The sequence below is a fragment of the Strongylocentrotus purpuratus genome, unplaced genomic scaffold (assembly GCF_000002235.5).
Source record: "Strongylocentrotus purpuratus isolate Spur 01 unplaced genomic scaffold, Spur_5.0 spur5_scaffold_7, whole genome shotgun sequence".
Lineage (NCBI taxonomy): Eukaryota > Metazoa > Echinodermata > Echinoidea > Camarodonta > Strongylocentrotidae > Strongylocentrotus > Strongylocentrotus purpuratus.
This window is the reverse complement of record NW_022145613.1, coordinates 33108131-33125843: the sequence shown is the minus strand read 5'-3', so window position 1 is coordinate 33125843 and position 17713 is coordinate 33108131. Positions and strand designations below refer to the sequence as shown.

General features: G+C 36.2%; 1 protein-coding gene across 2 annotated transcripts; it reads left to right on the top strand.

Moving 5' to 3' along the window:
• Window positions 1-1125: 1125 nt before the first annotated feature.
• On the top strand, window positions 1126-15987 carry LOC100888152 (fibrous sheath CABYR-binding protein). 2 transcript variants are annotated; one of them, XM_003728487.3, is made up of 2 exons: window positions 1126-1259; window positions 12401-15987. In XM_003728487.3, exon 2 carries the CDS (start codon window positions 12445-12447, stop codon window positions 14017-14019), a length of 1575 nt encoding a protein of 524 aa, XP_003728535.2. In that variant the 5' UTR covers window positions 1126-1259; window positions 12401-12444; the 3' UTR covers window positions 14020-15987. The 2 variants fall into 2 exon arrangements, with proteins under 2 accessions (XP_003728535.2, XP_011663427.2); XM_011665125.2 differs by lacking the exon at window positions 1126-1259 and adding an exon at window positions 10764-10781.
• Window positions 15988-17713: the final 1726 nt, after the last annotated feature.

The window sequence follows — 17713 nt, the reverse complement described above, 5'->3', positions numbered from 1 at the left end:
AGCTTCACAACACTGACCTCCACAAGGTGAAGACTACATGTACATGTGCTTTTCAAACACAACTGTTACTACATACTTCACATTTCCAAATTATATATTTGTGAGTCTTCAAGTTGAGAAATGCATGGATGAGAAAAGTGTTTATACAAATTGTATACTATCTTTAAATGGATTTTTAAGAGTACTAGGAAATTAAAGTGTCCCTGAGAGAACTTTAGTGCATTGAATTGTACCAGTACTTCACCGCATTGCATTGTACTTCACCAGCACACAAACAGTTTCAGTCACACATATTTTCATAATTAAAAAAAAACAGCATTAAAAACTCAGTTTAAGTAGTTTTCCAAACCATGTCATATGGGCCATCATAATCATCATCATACCGGTAGTCAGATTTGTTCTCTTATGTGGGGTTACTGACTCTCATGCCATGATGACACTCCCTCCATCCACTAGCTTTTTCTTGTCTTGAGCATCTTTTTCATTTAGACCAACCTTACTGCAGTGATTTGATTTCATCACCATATCTTTCCGTGAAATAAAAATAGATGTGTTGATGCGAAACTTAGTTTAAATCTAGTCTGGTATCACCAGGTATCACAGTTATTTATACCAGAATTACGAATGCTTAGATTAAAGGGGAGAAGTATTATTTGTTCAACATATGATAGAATTTCACATTTTGGTTAAATGAGAAATTGATGATCATAACCTTGTTAGAAAATGATGTCACTACTTAGTTTAATTTTTTTTTAAATATATATATATATATATATATATATATATATATATATTTAATTAATTGAAAGAGAACATTTATATATTTAGTACAATTTTCACAAATATGTGCATTTATTGATATTATGATGACCTTGACATTTGCAGACATCGCAAAATGAAAGACAAGAGATCCCAATTCTATTTTCCCATTATATATTGCAGTTTAAAAAAAAACATTTACTCATCGTTCATGAAAGAGTTGCACAGCGCATTCACACCCAACACCTCCCCGAACACCTCCCACCACTTTTTAGCGGCGCCACCAACGCACGAAAAAATGTTAACAGGTGCGCTACTGTGCAACTGGTACATTGGTATAATCCGCCACCAACTCCGCTATATACGATACACACCAAATGTAGACTTTGAGCAGAAACAAGACATGTAAGCGCGTCTTTCGAAAGAACGAGTACCTGGACGAAATTTGTGTTCAATTTGACGGTTTTCTCCGTACGACATAACTACAGACCATTTGATTGGTAAGTTGTACTCCTTAATTTTCTTTTTGATGTTGTCGTGATGCTAGGATTTATTTACAATATGATATTTAAAAAACATAAATCATCTGACATCGAGATCGAGCTGTATCGCAGCCCCGCGGTGACGCATTTCACTGTTGACTGTTGCCGTAGTATCAAGTCCCACGAATTCAAGTCGGTGTGTTTGATTTTCAATCGTGTAGTAGCACAGGTGGTCGAAATGTGTATACATGAATAAAACGTAAAACTGATTATATGAATTTCAGTTGTAATTTCATTTGGCTTGAAGAGCAACATACATTTTCTTACGTTATGTAAGAACATCTATGACTATTTGCATTTCGTTAGTTGAGTTGATTCTAATTGAAGTTTTTATTCTTTTAATTTTTATTTAATGAAAAATCATGAACAATTTAGTTAAAATATATAGAAAATAGTTCAATTTTATGGCTTTTTCAGTTAGTGTTGGCATGACTTCAGTTTATGTGAAATTTTGTGACTGATTCGTGAAATACAGAATATTTATTAATATGTTGCAAATCGGTCACGATAATAATGGTATCATGTTGTGAGGAATAAATGATTTTAATTGCACTATAATTTTGCAATGGCTGTTACTGTACTTCACATGTATTTAGAAAATGGAAACTGTCAAGGAATATTTTCTTGTCTTGATAACGATGAGTTCGGAGTTCAGTGAGATTCATACATGTATCTTTTTCAAATGATGCCTACAGTTTTATTTGGAGAACTATAGTTTTGGAAAATCATCTCTGCAAAAGATTTGTATCTGTCGGTCTTTAGTTTATGAAATTGAATAATTTTTCAAGTCATGAAAGCAAATTATATACCTACAGTTGTAGGTTAAATAATAATACTGTAATCATAATAATAATAATTAAAGTACAAAATAAACCATAACAATTTAATGATGCAAAGGAGCAGATAAAGTCAGGAAACTTTCGAAAGATGTGGAGATTAACAAATACATAAAAAAATAATGAAAACATTTTGTGTGTGAAACTAAATGGCATGTATTTCCAATGAAGGAAATTCATGTTTGTATTTTATTCACATTCCTGAAGATAATGTCATATCGCTCTCTATTTTTCTTGTGCGCTTCGGAATAGCATTGTCTAGATAGACGGCGCTATACAAATGCCTATTATTATTATTATTATTATGAATAAGTTGAAGAATTGCACGTAGCAAAGACTTCTGAATCCCCTGTGTTTTAAAAAAAAAACACTTTATCTACATCGATTTGTAAATTAAATCTAGATGGTCGGATGGTAATAAGAATAATGATGGCTTCTTCTCCGTGACCCTCCTCGGCCTCTTGGTGCTCCAACATTTTATTACCCCGCCCGGCAATTAAAGCCAAGCAGCCAAATATCTAGTGCTATCTGGCATACATTGGGTGTCCATGTAAATGGAAACCTGGGTGAAGAGTGGCAAATGTGGAATAGTGTCTTGTCAACTAGTGCTGGTCTGGGATTTAAAACCCTCCAAATGCAACCATGTTCAGTATGTGTATACAAATTGTAGGCAGGCATTCCCATTTTTTTTTTCTGTGGGGGGGGGGGGGGGGGGTATTCGTTAATTTTTTAAAAATAATTTCCAATTTTGTTTTAAGTTCATGCATCATTCAAAAAAATAGATTTAAAGGAATGTTTCTTGTTGATCAGAAAATATTTTTGGGGGGTCAATTTGTATGTTTGCTTCATGTACAAGTGGAATAAACTATTATAGTGAACTGAAGTAGAAATAAAAACAGATGAAATATATATTTTAAATGTGCAGTAGACTTACAGAATAAAGCAACCTATTGCTAAAAATGTTTGGTTTGACTTGGAATAAAACTGAACTTAACTAAAAATAGAAATATAAAAAATGAATAGTACAATAGACAATAGTTCTAGTGGGCTTTTCACCATTTCTTTCTCCTTATTCATCACAACATTGTATTCTGTTGCATCATGCACCAGCGGAAACACTTCTGAAGGCCACATTGTCGCACCATGGTGGGAATTTAATTTATATTGAATCGAAGCATTCACTGTATTCACAGTTTGTATCGTCTAGTACCTGTGATTTATTCTTTGAATGGGAATGCTCTCTGAGCAATAGAGTGGAACAATATTGCTTGTAGAAGAGTATATGGGCAGAGAATTGACACGTTGCTCAGGAAATAACGGGAAAGAAAGAGAGATTGATTATCATTATCATGATTATTATCATCATTATTTTCATTATTATCATCATCATCATCATCGTCATCATCATCATCATCATCATCATCATCATCATCATCATCATCATCATCATCATCATCATCATCAGTGGTGGTAGAGTGGTGTTTCATATATTAAATTATTATTATAACCATTGTCATCATCATCAGCATCAGCATCTTTACCATCATATTAACATACCAATTGTAATTATTTTATTATTAGAATAAAAGAAGAAATATGATAGAGGCTAAAGGATAAAAAGGAATTGGAGACAGAGAGAAAGAAAGAAAGAAAGAAGGAAAGAAGGAAAGAAAGAGAGATTCAAGTCTATTTAACAACTTTGCTAAAAGCAAAACACACACACACATAAGGTTGGTCTTTTTTTCAACCTTGATTAAAAAGATGATTTCAATCATTGATATCACCAACTATGACAATAACAAAAGATAACTAAAATTTACATTTTGAAACCAAATACAATTGTACTATGTGGATAGATGATAGAAGCATCTAGAATCCACCAAAATGCAAGCAAGACATGAGCACGTATACAGTGTACTGTGAACTGCTTTATTGACTTTGCCCGAGTCTTCCAAGATCTGGACCCTGTCTTGTAAAGAGTTCCGACTGATCCAAATCAATCGCAAGTCCACTAATCAAATCTCCTATCTCTTATGTACATATTCACTATTGATATCAATTGCAAATAAGTTGTGATCGGTATCAACTTTTTTAAAGACCGGGCCCAGGTCTGACCAAGATTGCAGAAGAAGTCTACATGTATATAGATAATTCTGTTAATGAATTCTAATCTAGGACCCCTAGTTCAGTATAATCTAAAGAATATATATCCGTGTGAGATATGGACTTCTACCATGTAGACCTAGAGTCCACTGAAACACATTCAATACATGCACATGTACCTGCTGTACAGTGTTACTAGCTGTGAATACAGTAGTTGACTTTGCCTGAGCCTACCCAGATTGAAGAAGTAGATAATCTGGTTAATGAATTCTGATCTAGGCCCCACTGGTTCAGTAATCTAAAGAACATAGATCATTGTAAGATATTGTAAGATATCGATTTCTTTCCTAGACCTGCGTTTGCCCACGTACTTCTTCCAATGTTTACTCAGTCAAACATCATGCACCAGCAAACTGTACCCATGTTTGTATAAGAAGAATTACAATGCTGGACTGGTAAATCATATTTGTAAATCAACTGCTAAAGGCATGCTTGCATGAACAGATTGCATATATGTCTCTGTGCCTTTGAACTTCGGATAGTAGAGGCCTTGATTGTTTGTTTTGTTTGTATTTATTTCTGTGTTCAAAAAGATACAAATTCAAACTCAAATTCCAAAAATTAAAACAATAAGAAATACATGAAAACAGTTTTTACAAAAGTTATGTAATAGAAAATCATGTAACGGTACAAATTTACTAGTGGATGCTGGTGTGTTTGTGTGTGTATACGAAGTGCAAGTGTGTATACAATACAAATGAAAATACAATAAGACCCATTTTGGTCACAGTTACAATAATTGCTTGGGAGCAACAGAGCAGAGCCGACCACCCGATTAAAGGGTGTAATTTTGATACACAAAAATAGAGGGGCTGGGAAGAAACATTGTATGCTAGTAATATATTTGACAGTTACAAAAACGTTACATTGGTAGGTTATAATACAGGGCGTACATGTGGCATTAAACGCAACAAGATATTACTAAAATACTAAGTTTCCAAGGTTTAAGAATCTTGCATTATGCATTAGCAGTGGTTTTGTATTTTTTTCATTTTCCCTTTTAAAGTTTTTCTTTCACACCAATACTTTGTTGCAATGTACTAAATATTTTTGTATACATTTATAGCTCTACCATTCAATGATTTTCCTACGGTGAAATATTCAAGTACAAGTGGAAATATCAATCATACTTCTTTTCATTGTTGTTAAGCTTGGCATACACACACTCCCACACACACATACATATATTTGTTTTCACTAGATATAGACAACATGCACTATATATACCTTGGAAATATACCTTGGAAGTAGACATTTAAAGTTAAAAACTTATTTGCCTCTCGTTGACATTCGGATGAAGAATCCATATTTTGACACATGTTTAGTGGCGCTATACAGCAATTGACGAACATGGACAAGCGATATATATATACAAGTGTTTGTTTCAGAAAGAAGACCTCCATGTTTTAGTTTTATGTATACATGCACATACATGTTGCATAAATTCCATCTTACATAAGGCTCAGAGAGTTTCTAAGAATTGGTACAATAAACAAACAAAATAACACAAAACAGGAATGCACTAAAGATGAACAGGTCTTTAATTTGACTGATTTTTTCCTTCTCCTTTACTTATATCAAAAAAATAAAATAAAATCATATTAAAGGGGAAATGAACTTTTCACATTAAGCCATCAATCTTAATTTTTTGAATATCAAATAAATACTATTGCAAGAAGAGATCTGCATGTTTTTTCAGTGGTAATTCAATCTATCTTGGGAGAAGAGAAGAAATATTTGAAATGTGAAAAGGTTACCATGGAGCTACCAATGAAAAGTATGATGTAAGCCGTTTCCATGGCAAAAGACCATTGTGCGGCAGAAGTGTTTGGAATGCTGTGAAATAATCAAATGTAGTCCCACCTTGCTCTCTTTCTATATACGCTCTCTCTCTCTCTCTCTCTCTCTCTCTTTCTCTCTCTCTCTCTATTACATGTAGTATTTGAGTTAAAGCTTCCATTTTTAGATGTTTCATTTCAACCTTGTAAATCAAACCAGTCGTAATACTATGCTCACATACCTGTCAGAATGTCTCTTATAATTGGTAACTAATCGTTGCATGTACTTTGCAAAGACATATTCCTTCTTTTCTAACTTTGCAAGAACAATTGTACAGATTTGTAAACCATTTGCTGCTTTTTTAGTAATTTACTCTCTTTTTTAGTAATTTACTCTCTGCTGCTGTGAAAGTGTAAACCGTACAGTTTGTCAATTTGATATCGACCCCTACCCCTATACCTATACCTTGGGTATTACGAGACGATGATAGTAGAATTTTGACAATCTCCCCAACCTTAATTTATATTTTTCAGTGAAAAAATAGTGCATATCTTGCATCGAAAGTTTTTAAGCAAGGGGCCCACACTAACCTTTTTCCTTGGGTCCAGATGACTTTTTAGGGTCTGTTGGTATCGGGCACCTATAAAATGATTTCAGAATTAGGGATATAATGGAGTGGAATAGTTCATTACCAAATATGCTTCATCTTTAACTTTAACAAATGATGAGTTAAACAAATTAGAAATAAAAATGTGTTGTCTTTTTGTCTTGTGTTGTCCACAAGTGACAGTCCTGTAAGGGTTAATGAAGGAACGAAGAATGAATGTGACTATGTAAAGAAATGTTTTGTAGCTATTCTCTTTTATAACAATAACTTACTGAGTTCAAAAGTGCATGCACCTTATGTCCTTATCATCTCCAGCAGCAAACAATCTAATATTTACCCACTCTATCAGATCTGAAGATTGCACTAGCAGGTCTGTATTGACTGCATGAGTGCAAAGTACATTCGACTGTACATACTGATGTCTGTGACTGCCAATCAAACCATTAAGCTTGGAATGAAACGACTACTGATATCCAGAGTAATAAAGTTATTATATATTTGTAATATAAACAAAATTGGGGGCTGTAATTGATAATTATTACTGATCTTGCCGGAGGCATCATGTTTTCGGGTTGTCCGTCCGTACGTCCGTACGTCCGTCCCGTTTGACCGTTATCACAATATCTCAAGAACCATTTAAGATTTAAACTTAAGACTCGGGAATAGTATTTATCACCATAGGAAGACGATCTGATTAGATTTTGGAGTACGTAGGTCAAAGGTCACAGGTCACAGAGGTCAACTTATGAAATTCCTTGTATTGAGTTTGTTAGCGCGATATCTCAAGAACCATTTGAGATTTAAACTTCAAACTTAAGGATAGTATGTATCACCATAGGAAGACGATCTGATTAGATTTTGGAGCACGTATGTCAAAGGTCAAGGGTCACAGAGGTCAACTTATGAAATTCCATACATTGAGATTGTTATCATGATATCTCAAGAACCACTGGAGATTTAAACTTCAAACTTAGTGATAGTGTGTATCACTATAGGAAAACAATCTGATTACATTTTGGAGCACGTAGGTCAAAGGTCAAGGGTCATAGAGGTCAACTTGTGAAATTCCATACATTGAGATTGTTATCATGATATCTCAAGAACCACTGGAGATGTAAAAACTTCAAACTTAAGGATAGTATGTATCACCATAGGAAGACGATCTGATTAGATTTTGTAGCACGTAGGTCAAAGGTCAAGGGTCACAGAGGTCAACTTATGAAATTCCATACATTGAGATTGTTATCATAATATCTCAAGAACCACTGGAGATTTAAACTTCAAACTTAATGATAGTGTGTATCACCATAGGAAGACAATCTGATAAGATTTTGGAGCACGTAGGTCAAAGGTCAAGGGTCACAGAGGTCAACTTATGATATTCCATACATTGAGATTGTTATCATGATATCTCAAGAACCACTGGAGATTTAAACTCCAAACTTGTTTAAATTGCTCTATGGCGGAGGCATCATTTTCGACTGCGCGCAGTCAAAATTCCATCTAGTTTATATATTTTTTTTACAAAGGTTCAGTATACATATTGTACAGTGTGTACATTTACCGGTATCTCCCTACCACCAGGGAGGTGAGACTTTAAATGGAGATTCCGTCTCGAAAGAATTTCCCGAGGGAAAGATATTCAAGATTAACTTGGCTTAACAACAAGTAATTTAACCCTCTTCAGCCATCAAATCCATCAACAGCCGCCCTTACGAAGTTACGAAGTGTTACGCAACGCGGCCTGCTTCCCTAAGCTCTCCAAACACTTGGTCGTAAAAAAAAGGCTTTGAAGCCATGCGAGTCACCGAGAAAATGACGTCATACTCATTGAAGATGTATATAGCTATAACAGACAAAGATACAAAATCGACAACTTATGGCACAAGGCAACCTTCTATTGGTTATCAAATGCTTTCGCTGTGCTCGGATAACTCTTCTGAAGACGTAGCCATCTGAACCAGCGAAATCGACCAAGGAAATCGTGAGTTAGAGTGAATGCAAGTTTCTCATCATCATCACGTTCTCTTCTAATTATTGACATTTTCCGAAAGTTTCCGAAATTTTTACATAGCTAGGAAGGTAGTCCATAAGTTTATCTCTTAAAATAACTAAATTAAACTGTGTTGTATATTTGCGCATTTGGTTTAATGAGGGTTAGAAGTTGTCAATTCATCACCACTTTTCACCCCGAGTACGGGCCGGCGACGCGAAAGCCGCCGTGCTCGCTGGGCTGTACATGCTGGATGTTGTTGGTGGAAACACACATAGCTGCATTACTACCCTGGCCGTGTATTCAAAGTTGTGCCATTGATTCTCAACATTTCAAACACCACTGTACAAAACTCAACTGATTTCATTCAAAGGCAGTACTATAGTGACGATTGATGACACCTAAAGAGCATTGAAATACAATTTGTTCAACTTTCTGATGTTAGAAAGAATAATTTAAAAATTAAAATTGTGAGTCTACTGTCAAACTTGCCGATCAACCGCATCGGGATGATTATGTGCATTTGTACTGTATGTTGTGAGTGTATTGACTATTCATGTATTCAAATGCTACCTATTTACATGGAGCGGCCGGCCTACGCATTCACGATGAAACCATTTAACCGTACATTCTGGTTCGCTGCAACGAACAAGATTTTCTGTTGATGGAATTTTACACGTGCATAACTTGTATTGGTCTCCAACTTCCCATACACCAGGCTCAAGAATCAAATCTTCCTCAAAATCAGTCAGAAAGTCTAAATCGTCGCCTACCGAATACTCTTCCCTACTGTACGCCGCCATTTTTGTCGATAGCAGCTGATGTGTATTTCCAACAATGCATTTCGCGAGCCCTATGTCACTCAGTTTCGGGAGTGAGATTTACGAGCTGTGCGGTCCGGGTGGGGGATTAAGGGGATTATGATAGGGGGAAAAAAGACTCTCGGTGCAACGGACTGCTTCAAAGGGCCCTCTTAGATGCGGAATCCATTTAACTCACATGCCCTGCTACCACCATCCCAATATTTGCGAGATGTATGCCAGATTTCAAAGCTTTGATCTGCACTTTTGTCTAGGTTACTTTTATTTTTCTACTGCCTCGATAGAGTCGACACTGTTCCACCTACGAAATATCAACTTGCATTTTTTTGTATATATCTGATCCTGCGCTCAGGATCCATACATGTACATGTAGGCTTGCTTGATGTAATTTTGTGAATTTTCATTTGATAATTTTTTAATTTTTCTTACAAGAAGCAATATGCATAATTGTATTTGATACCACCTTAGTTTAATATGAAGGTAGTGGTGCTTACAGACATACCCAGAAATGCTAATTCACCAATAAATGTATAGCAACCAATAGACCATTTCATACATGTAGTTAGCACATGGATCAAATGACCCCAAATATCCACAGATCTTTTACTCATGGAGAATTAAGTCCCACTTTGTGTATCAATGCCAAAGTCATGTATGTGCTTTATGAAAAGCTTTTGTTTGTCCTCTTGTATCATAGGTGCACACATGAATAATGATTACACAACATGAGCACGTATTCATCTCGGTGGGTTTTACAATTTTATCACAAATTACCTTTATCTGCCCATGTGCAGATAGTATTTACGAAATGGCTTATCATGTTCTTGCATTCTGGACTTATCTTTATCTGCCTCTTCATTTTCTTAGAGTTTCCTTCGTGCCATTTTCCCCCTTTTGTCCCCATTTTGTTGAGGGGGGGGGGGGGGGGCAAGGGAATGGAGACAGCTACACATGCATATATACATGTATGTGGTCTGTGTATCTTGTGCATACACAGCCTCATTCTTCCACCCGACAAGATGTTGAAACAGGTCTATTCAATACACCCCTACCTTTGCCCCCACTGCTCAGACTGATAAGCTGATATCGTCCATTCAAAGGTTGATGAAGATGATCTTCTTTTTTTAGCTGTACGTGGACCCAAATAGTTTCCAGAACAGATAACATTCAGAGCAAAGAATTCCTTGCTTGCATAAGGTGTGTAGGGTTGAAACAGAAATACGCTGTAAACATAGTCTGTAGGAAGAACCCCTGAATGATTGTGAAGCCAGGTGTGAAAAGGTAACAAATTTAAGGATAATTGAATAGATACATCTATTATGTATTTTTACATCACAATACAAATAGTTTATAGAGATCTTGATAACATAAATGGACAAGGAATTTACATTTGTAAGGGTGAGATGAGTTGAGGAACTTCAGGTGCGCTTGTACGTGTAAGTTCAGTGTTTTAAGCTGTAGTGAGAAGAAAATGTATTGCTTTGTCCTGTTCTTCAACTTTCTTAGCTCTATTAATCACTGATTAATGAGTGTGGTTTCACTTATGTTTTATTGTGTGATTTAAAAAACACTTTCATGATAATAAAGCACTTAATTTTACTTGGCATTGTGTAAATTACCATATGAATAAAACTGTCTACATTTACTTCCACAGCTTTAATGATAAATAGAGCGGGAAATTGTTATTGTGTTTTTTGTTATTTCTTTTATGAACATCATCAAAACTATAATATATTTCATCTTTAATAGTATTTGATGCAATCATGGTTTATCACAGTAACCTCAAAGATTCATTTTATTATTACAATGTGGTTGATAAACCAGTACTAATTCCTCTCAAATAACGTGGATGACAGATTAACCTTAATTACATCCATATAATTCCCTAAATACTTGCCTTTCACAGAGTATTTACTGTCTGTTGCATATTTTGTTGACTGATTGAGCAAGTGATTTATGTAATGGGCAAAGCATTGAATGACAATTTAGTTAAGCTGTGCCTTGCTTGGGGTTCAGCACCTTCAAATGACAAAGCCAAAATGTAATTTCAATTGTTGACTAATGTTGATTAGTGGATAAATGGACCAATTATGGAACCTGCACTCACAGTTTAGACAAACCCAATTTGTGGCTTCCACAGTGCCAGCAGAATTGTATTGTGGAGTCATGCAAGAAAACGCTGTAAAGCCTCTTTCACACCGGATCTGCGTAGAGTTGAGTACTCTGGCGTACCGACTATGCCGATATTAGGCTGCGTATTCATGAACAAAATATTGATTCGGTGCAGTTCCTGCATAGGTTATGCGTAGGCTGGCATACGATGGCATATACGTACCCTGTGCGTAGGCTCTCGTACTTACGGCATATGCAATTGGCGTACCTTCACGTACGATATTGCGCATAACAAGCGTAGGGTTGGGTAATTTACGTACAGTAGGCCTGGTGTACAGGTTTGCTTACAGTTGAGTACGGTTTATTACTATGTGCGCAAGCTTTTACTGCTTTGTCGGACTGGTGTAGGGTAGCGTTCTGTTTTGTAAGATTGGCGTACTGTAGCGTAGTGTTGCGCAGACTTGCGTACAAAATGCGTACTTTCTGCGTCTAGTTAAAAAGTACACCAACAAAATTAAACATGTTTCATTTTTTGCGTCCATCTCGTGTTCCCTTTTGCATCCCTTACTGTATAGTTACGTAGGCCAGTGTAGGGCAGCGTACGGTCGGCGTAGTCGGTACGCAACACTACGCAACTTTATTCCTGGCCCGGTGTGAAAGGGGCTTAAGGTTGATTGATGTTGTAATGATGGCCTGCCGATGAATGACTATAACTTGTGGAACTGTTTTAACATGTATTTTTACTGTTGCTCATGATTTTTTGCCCCCTTTTTTCTTCATATTTGCAGATTTGTGATCGAGGCGACGTGATACAGAACACTAATATTCCATCATGGGAGGCTTGAAAATAACCTACGATAATCTCCTGGACCACAAGGGGGACTTTGGTCAGTCCATCGAGATCGTCAACCAGCCTATTGACGACTTCCCCAAGTCTTTCTTCAATAACTCCAAGGCCATCGGTCTGACACTGAATCGAAACAAACTCTCAAAGCTGCCCAGCCAACTTGAAAGATTCAAAAAGCTAGAGAGGCTTGATCTGTCCAACAATGACTTCGAACAGTTTCCAGAGGTTATTGGAGAGCTTGATAATCTTCGGTACCTCAACATCAGTAAGAACAAGCTTACTTCTCTGCCAAGAGATATCATCTACTTAAGGAAATTGGAAGAGATTGTGCTTGATGATAACTTGTTGGAGGAATTCCCAGAAGCTCTGTTTAATAGTTCGGTTGAGGATGTAGCCATGAGGAAGAACAAGCTGAAGAGGTTGCCTCCAGGAATCAAGGACATGGCCAACCTTCGGAGCTTGGTGGTGAATGGAAACCAGCTGACGACGCTTCCTGTAGAGCTTGCAGAAGTGCCACACCTGACAGAGGTGTTTGCATCATCTAACAATATTAAGGGACTTCCAGAAAACTTCTGCACAAAGGCTAAATCCCTAAAGAAGCTAGTTCTGCAGCAGAATCCTTTAGTGTATCCATCAGCTATTTCTGCAGCTAAAGGAATGGCTGCGATGAGAGATTATGAAAAGAAGCATCCTAGACCCGATATTCCAGAAGATGTGGAGGAAAAGAAAGAAGAAGAACAGAATGAGGTGATTGAAGAGCAACAAAAGGAGGTGCCAGTGGTTAATGGAGATGCTGATGAGACAAGCCATTCTAATGGAGTGGCTGAAGAAACGGCAGAGGCCACACCTACGATGGATGAAGATGTTCCTGCAGAACAATCAGAAAGTAATGTTGAGGAACAAGTGGTAGAAGATGACCTCCCAGAATCAGATAGGGTGGAGGAAGAGCAAGAAGTGCAGAGTGCCCAAGAAGATAGTGATGCTGCTGGTGATGCTGTTGAAGGACCATCAGAAGTAGAAGAAGAAGTAGAGGAAGAAGAAATGCCAGGACAGGCTGTATCAGAAGAACCTGAGGCTGACACTGCGCAGGAATCTACAGTAGACACAAGGCAGGAGTCTGACACAGATGAATCTCAGGAAGAGGAAGATGCAACACAGGATGATGCCGGAGCAGTGGAAGACCAAGGTAGAGAGGAAGTCCAGGAGAGCATGGAAGCTGCTGCTGAAGATCAGGAAAGCACAAAAAGCACAGAAGAGAGTAGTGACCAAGAGGAGCCATTAGAGGTGTCCGGTGATGCAGATGGTACAGTGTCACAATCTTCAGAGGAACAAGCACCATCAGAAGACGACAGCCCTGCTGAGATGACGAACGGTGAGTCCCAACCTCCAGAGGAACAGCCTATGGCAGATGACGACAGCCCTCCTAAGTTTAGGGATGGTGATACAGGTGAGGTGGCCCCATGCGGTTCAGAGAAGGTACCTACTGATGAAACCCCAGCAGCTACAATATCACAAGAAGGAGGTGGGGATGCTGCAGAGATCAACGAAAGGCTCATCTGATATGGTAACATGAGTATCATAAATCGTAAATAACTTTTAAGTTGTGACACTAATCCTTTGCCAAGAATCGATTGCAGATAAAGCAGATCTTCTCTTTTTTATAAGAAGATCAAACTGGCTTGTCTAGATGGCTCTTAACGAAGTTGGGCCTGTCCAAACAGTTGTACAGTATGCACTTATTTGCAATTCAGTAACAATCATGATGATAATGACAATCAACTTTCAAACGAGTATCTGTTTGAAGAAAAAAATGAAAACGTAAACTTATGCATGATAGAGCACAATAAATAACAAATAACAACTTATTAATTTAAAACAGTTGTATGCACTTGTTTGCAATTCAATAACAAATCATGATGATAATGACAATCAACTTTCAAACATGTATCTGTTTGAAGAAAACTAATTAAACATAAACTTATGCATGGTAGAATACAAAAAACAACAAAGGAAATGCTGCACAAAATTATAACATGCTTGCAAGAAAACGAAAGTAATACATATACATGTATGTTTGTTTCATTACATGTACATATATATATATGCAAGGTTTAGTCACATGTGACTCAAAGTGAAATGTTTAGTATTAGGCTGCAACTAGCAAATGTCAGTTCCTGGAACCTTGTAGTCTGTCATCTCTAAGAATGAGTGATAGATATTGAAAATGTTACCACAGCTCTTAAGCAATTATGAAATTGCTCTAATGTGGTAAGCCTGGACAAAACTGTTGACCATCTACCATACATGTAGTTAGATATCATGACACTATCATACACAATTTCTTTTTTAAGGTACTTGTATACCTTGGTTAAAATATGCCGTGACGAGAACCATGCCTATGTACACGTACTGTAGCTTCTTTAAAAGCAATGTAAGTATCTTCATAGTCAGTATAAACTATAGATTAATAAAATAGTGAATTTTGTGTGTGATTGTGTGTGAAAATAAATTTAAAAATATATAGGTCTACTCTACTATATATTTGATATGTTCTGTTGATTAGTTTGAAATCTTGAATGTCACCTTGAAATTTTAGTGGAGAATTTAGTGCCTCAGAAGAAAACAAATTTGGGACCATTTCCCCAAGATGTTGTCTCAAGCCTTTATAGGGTGGAGAATAAATGAATTGATGGTATTCACTGCATACATTTGTAGGTACACAAATACGTGAACATGTAGGAGGACCAAAACCAGAAGAGGTAGTTTTAGGAATGTACATACAGGGTGTATATATTTTTCTGTATGACAATAAAAATGTTGCACTACTGCCTACAAATGTACATTTCCAACAAAAACAAAAACACTTGTTGCTAATTTGCACATGAAAATTGTGCCTTCATCATGTTTTGAAATTCTGTATTGTTTTCAAGATGCAGCAATATAATAAAAACTGTCTGCAAAGTTGCAAACTTATTGCATTATGGTCAAAGTCAAATCTGTTTGCTTCTAATGGCAGAGAAAAATATGAACACATTGAGGTACTGGATAACGTTGCACACTGTATTTTCAATGTGCACTAAACTTTGGAAGATAAAAAAAGAATGCATGTAATTGATCTCTAGGTGCTGTATATAAAGAAATTCACAAATTTGGAGATATTTTCCTAGCAACAGTCTTGTGCAACATTTAACAATGGAGAAAACCTTCACCTTGTGGAATGGTTGCATGCATGAGCATGCACTCACACAAACATTTGTGCAAGGTTGCAAGCAGTCCACACACTGTAAAATGAATTTAACACGTACATTGTATTTATAGATTTAAAAAAATAACATCTTGCACTGTACACAATTGTATGAACATGCAGAGTGAGCATGTATGTGAATATTGATTTCATATTCAGCTCACTCTAGAACTCATATGATTTCAACCTTGTCCTTCAAAAGCCTTTAAACACATACAGTATGTTCCATTTGCCACATGCCTTATACTGCTGGTGCAGCAGATATCTTGACAAAGCGGGTTAGAGCTAGAGAGAGAATGAGAAAGGGGGACATGGAAGGATGAGAAAAGATGAGGGAGAGAAAAATAGCACTTTGGGTCGGGACATGGAGACAAGGAATAGAGCTTGTTATTATTAGTCCAAAGGTAACGTGAGATGCAGCTGCCTCTAAAGAAAATATAGCTGATTATTAATAAGAAATTATGCTGGGTATCTCAATCTATTTATCTCCATACATGTAGCTCAGATCGTAAATTAAATTATTCAGTAGACAGAGTGGGAGATAGATATGATGGTTGATATGCCCACACTTTTATTTTCCTTATACAGCTGTAAATGTATAAATTATAATTTATACACGTATGAATATTGATTTAAAAATGCATTTTTATAAATACATGTATGCTTCTGTAAATGTTGAATTGATCAGCGCCTTTTAGAAATGATTTAAATCTCTATCAGTTGGAGTTTGATGATGCACATACATGTATGTGTAGCCTTATCAGACAGGCTTTTATTAATTTGCATCCATGTAACCTATACACTTCACACATTTTCAAAACATGCTCAGTTGCTTCATGTAAGTGCTGATTCCATCTACTGTATAATTTATTCTTTGTGGTGTGAATTTTTGTATAGCTGCTCGCAACTCTGAAAGAGATTAAATATAATTAGGCCCCAGTGTATTGTTGCCAGGTTGGCCAATGATATTGCTAATGAAAGTGGCCCAATTACATAAGCTTTCATAAGACCGTGCATTTGACGTACATACATTTGTTAATTATACCTACTCGTCATTGAGCATGTACATGTAACATGTATGATTTTTTTTTTTTATACATTCCACATGTTTGTATGGAATAGGAATGCATTAAAATACAAACAGGTTTTTTCTTCATCTTTCTCTTGCAAGTGAATGGAGGCAAAGTCCTTCAGAAAGTGCTTTGCATATAATTCACGAAACCCTGTTTTTAATCATTTGAAAGTACAAAGCGTTCATGCTATGTTTACTGGATGATGCAATTGAGTTAATATTGCATTTATATAAAAGCTGCATGGTCCATGTTCAAAAAATGTCTCGCTTAATACTACGTGCCATACATAATAGACAATCAGAATGATACATTTCACTTTGCATTTAAAGGACTAATAAATTATTGCCAAACTTTGTTCTTATTTTTGAATAACATTTGACGAAGACAGATATCTACTGGTATGTACACACTGCATGAATTGAGTAATTCATGTCCTTTCAACAAATTGCAATTAAAAATTGGTATATATATATATATATATATATATATATATATATATATATATATAGGAGTTGGAAAGTTACACTTTATTGGTACGAGTTATACAGACTGTTTCGCCAGAAGGCTCATCAGTATATATACATTGAATGTTGTGTGGCAAGTCGGACATGATGACTCTCATGATTGATAGATCATTTGACAAAAGGCCTTTGAACATTTTTTTTGACAATCCACAACTGAAGCAATACCGGTATTGATAATAACTAGCTGATGTCCGTTACTCAAGTTGTAGGCTTTATAGTGCCAAACATGCAATTCATGTTACATCTAATTTTATTGCTGTCAAAGATGAAACCATTTTCATATGCATCCAAATTGATGTATTTTACTGCTCTGCAAATGCATTATGTTGACCTGTCATTTTGTTCAGTAATTGGCATATTCCAAATCGATCATTTCTTTTGAAAAGATACAAGAATCATGGTTGGAAGAAAAA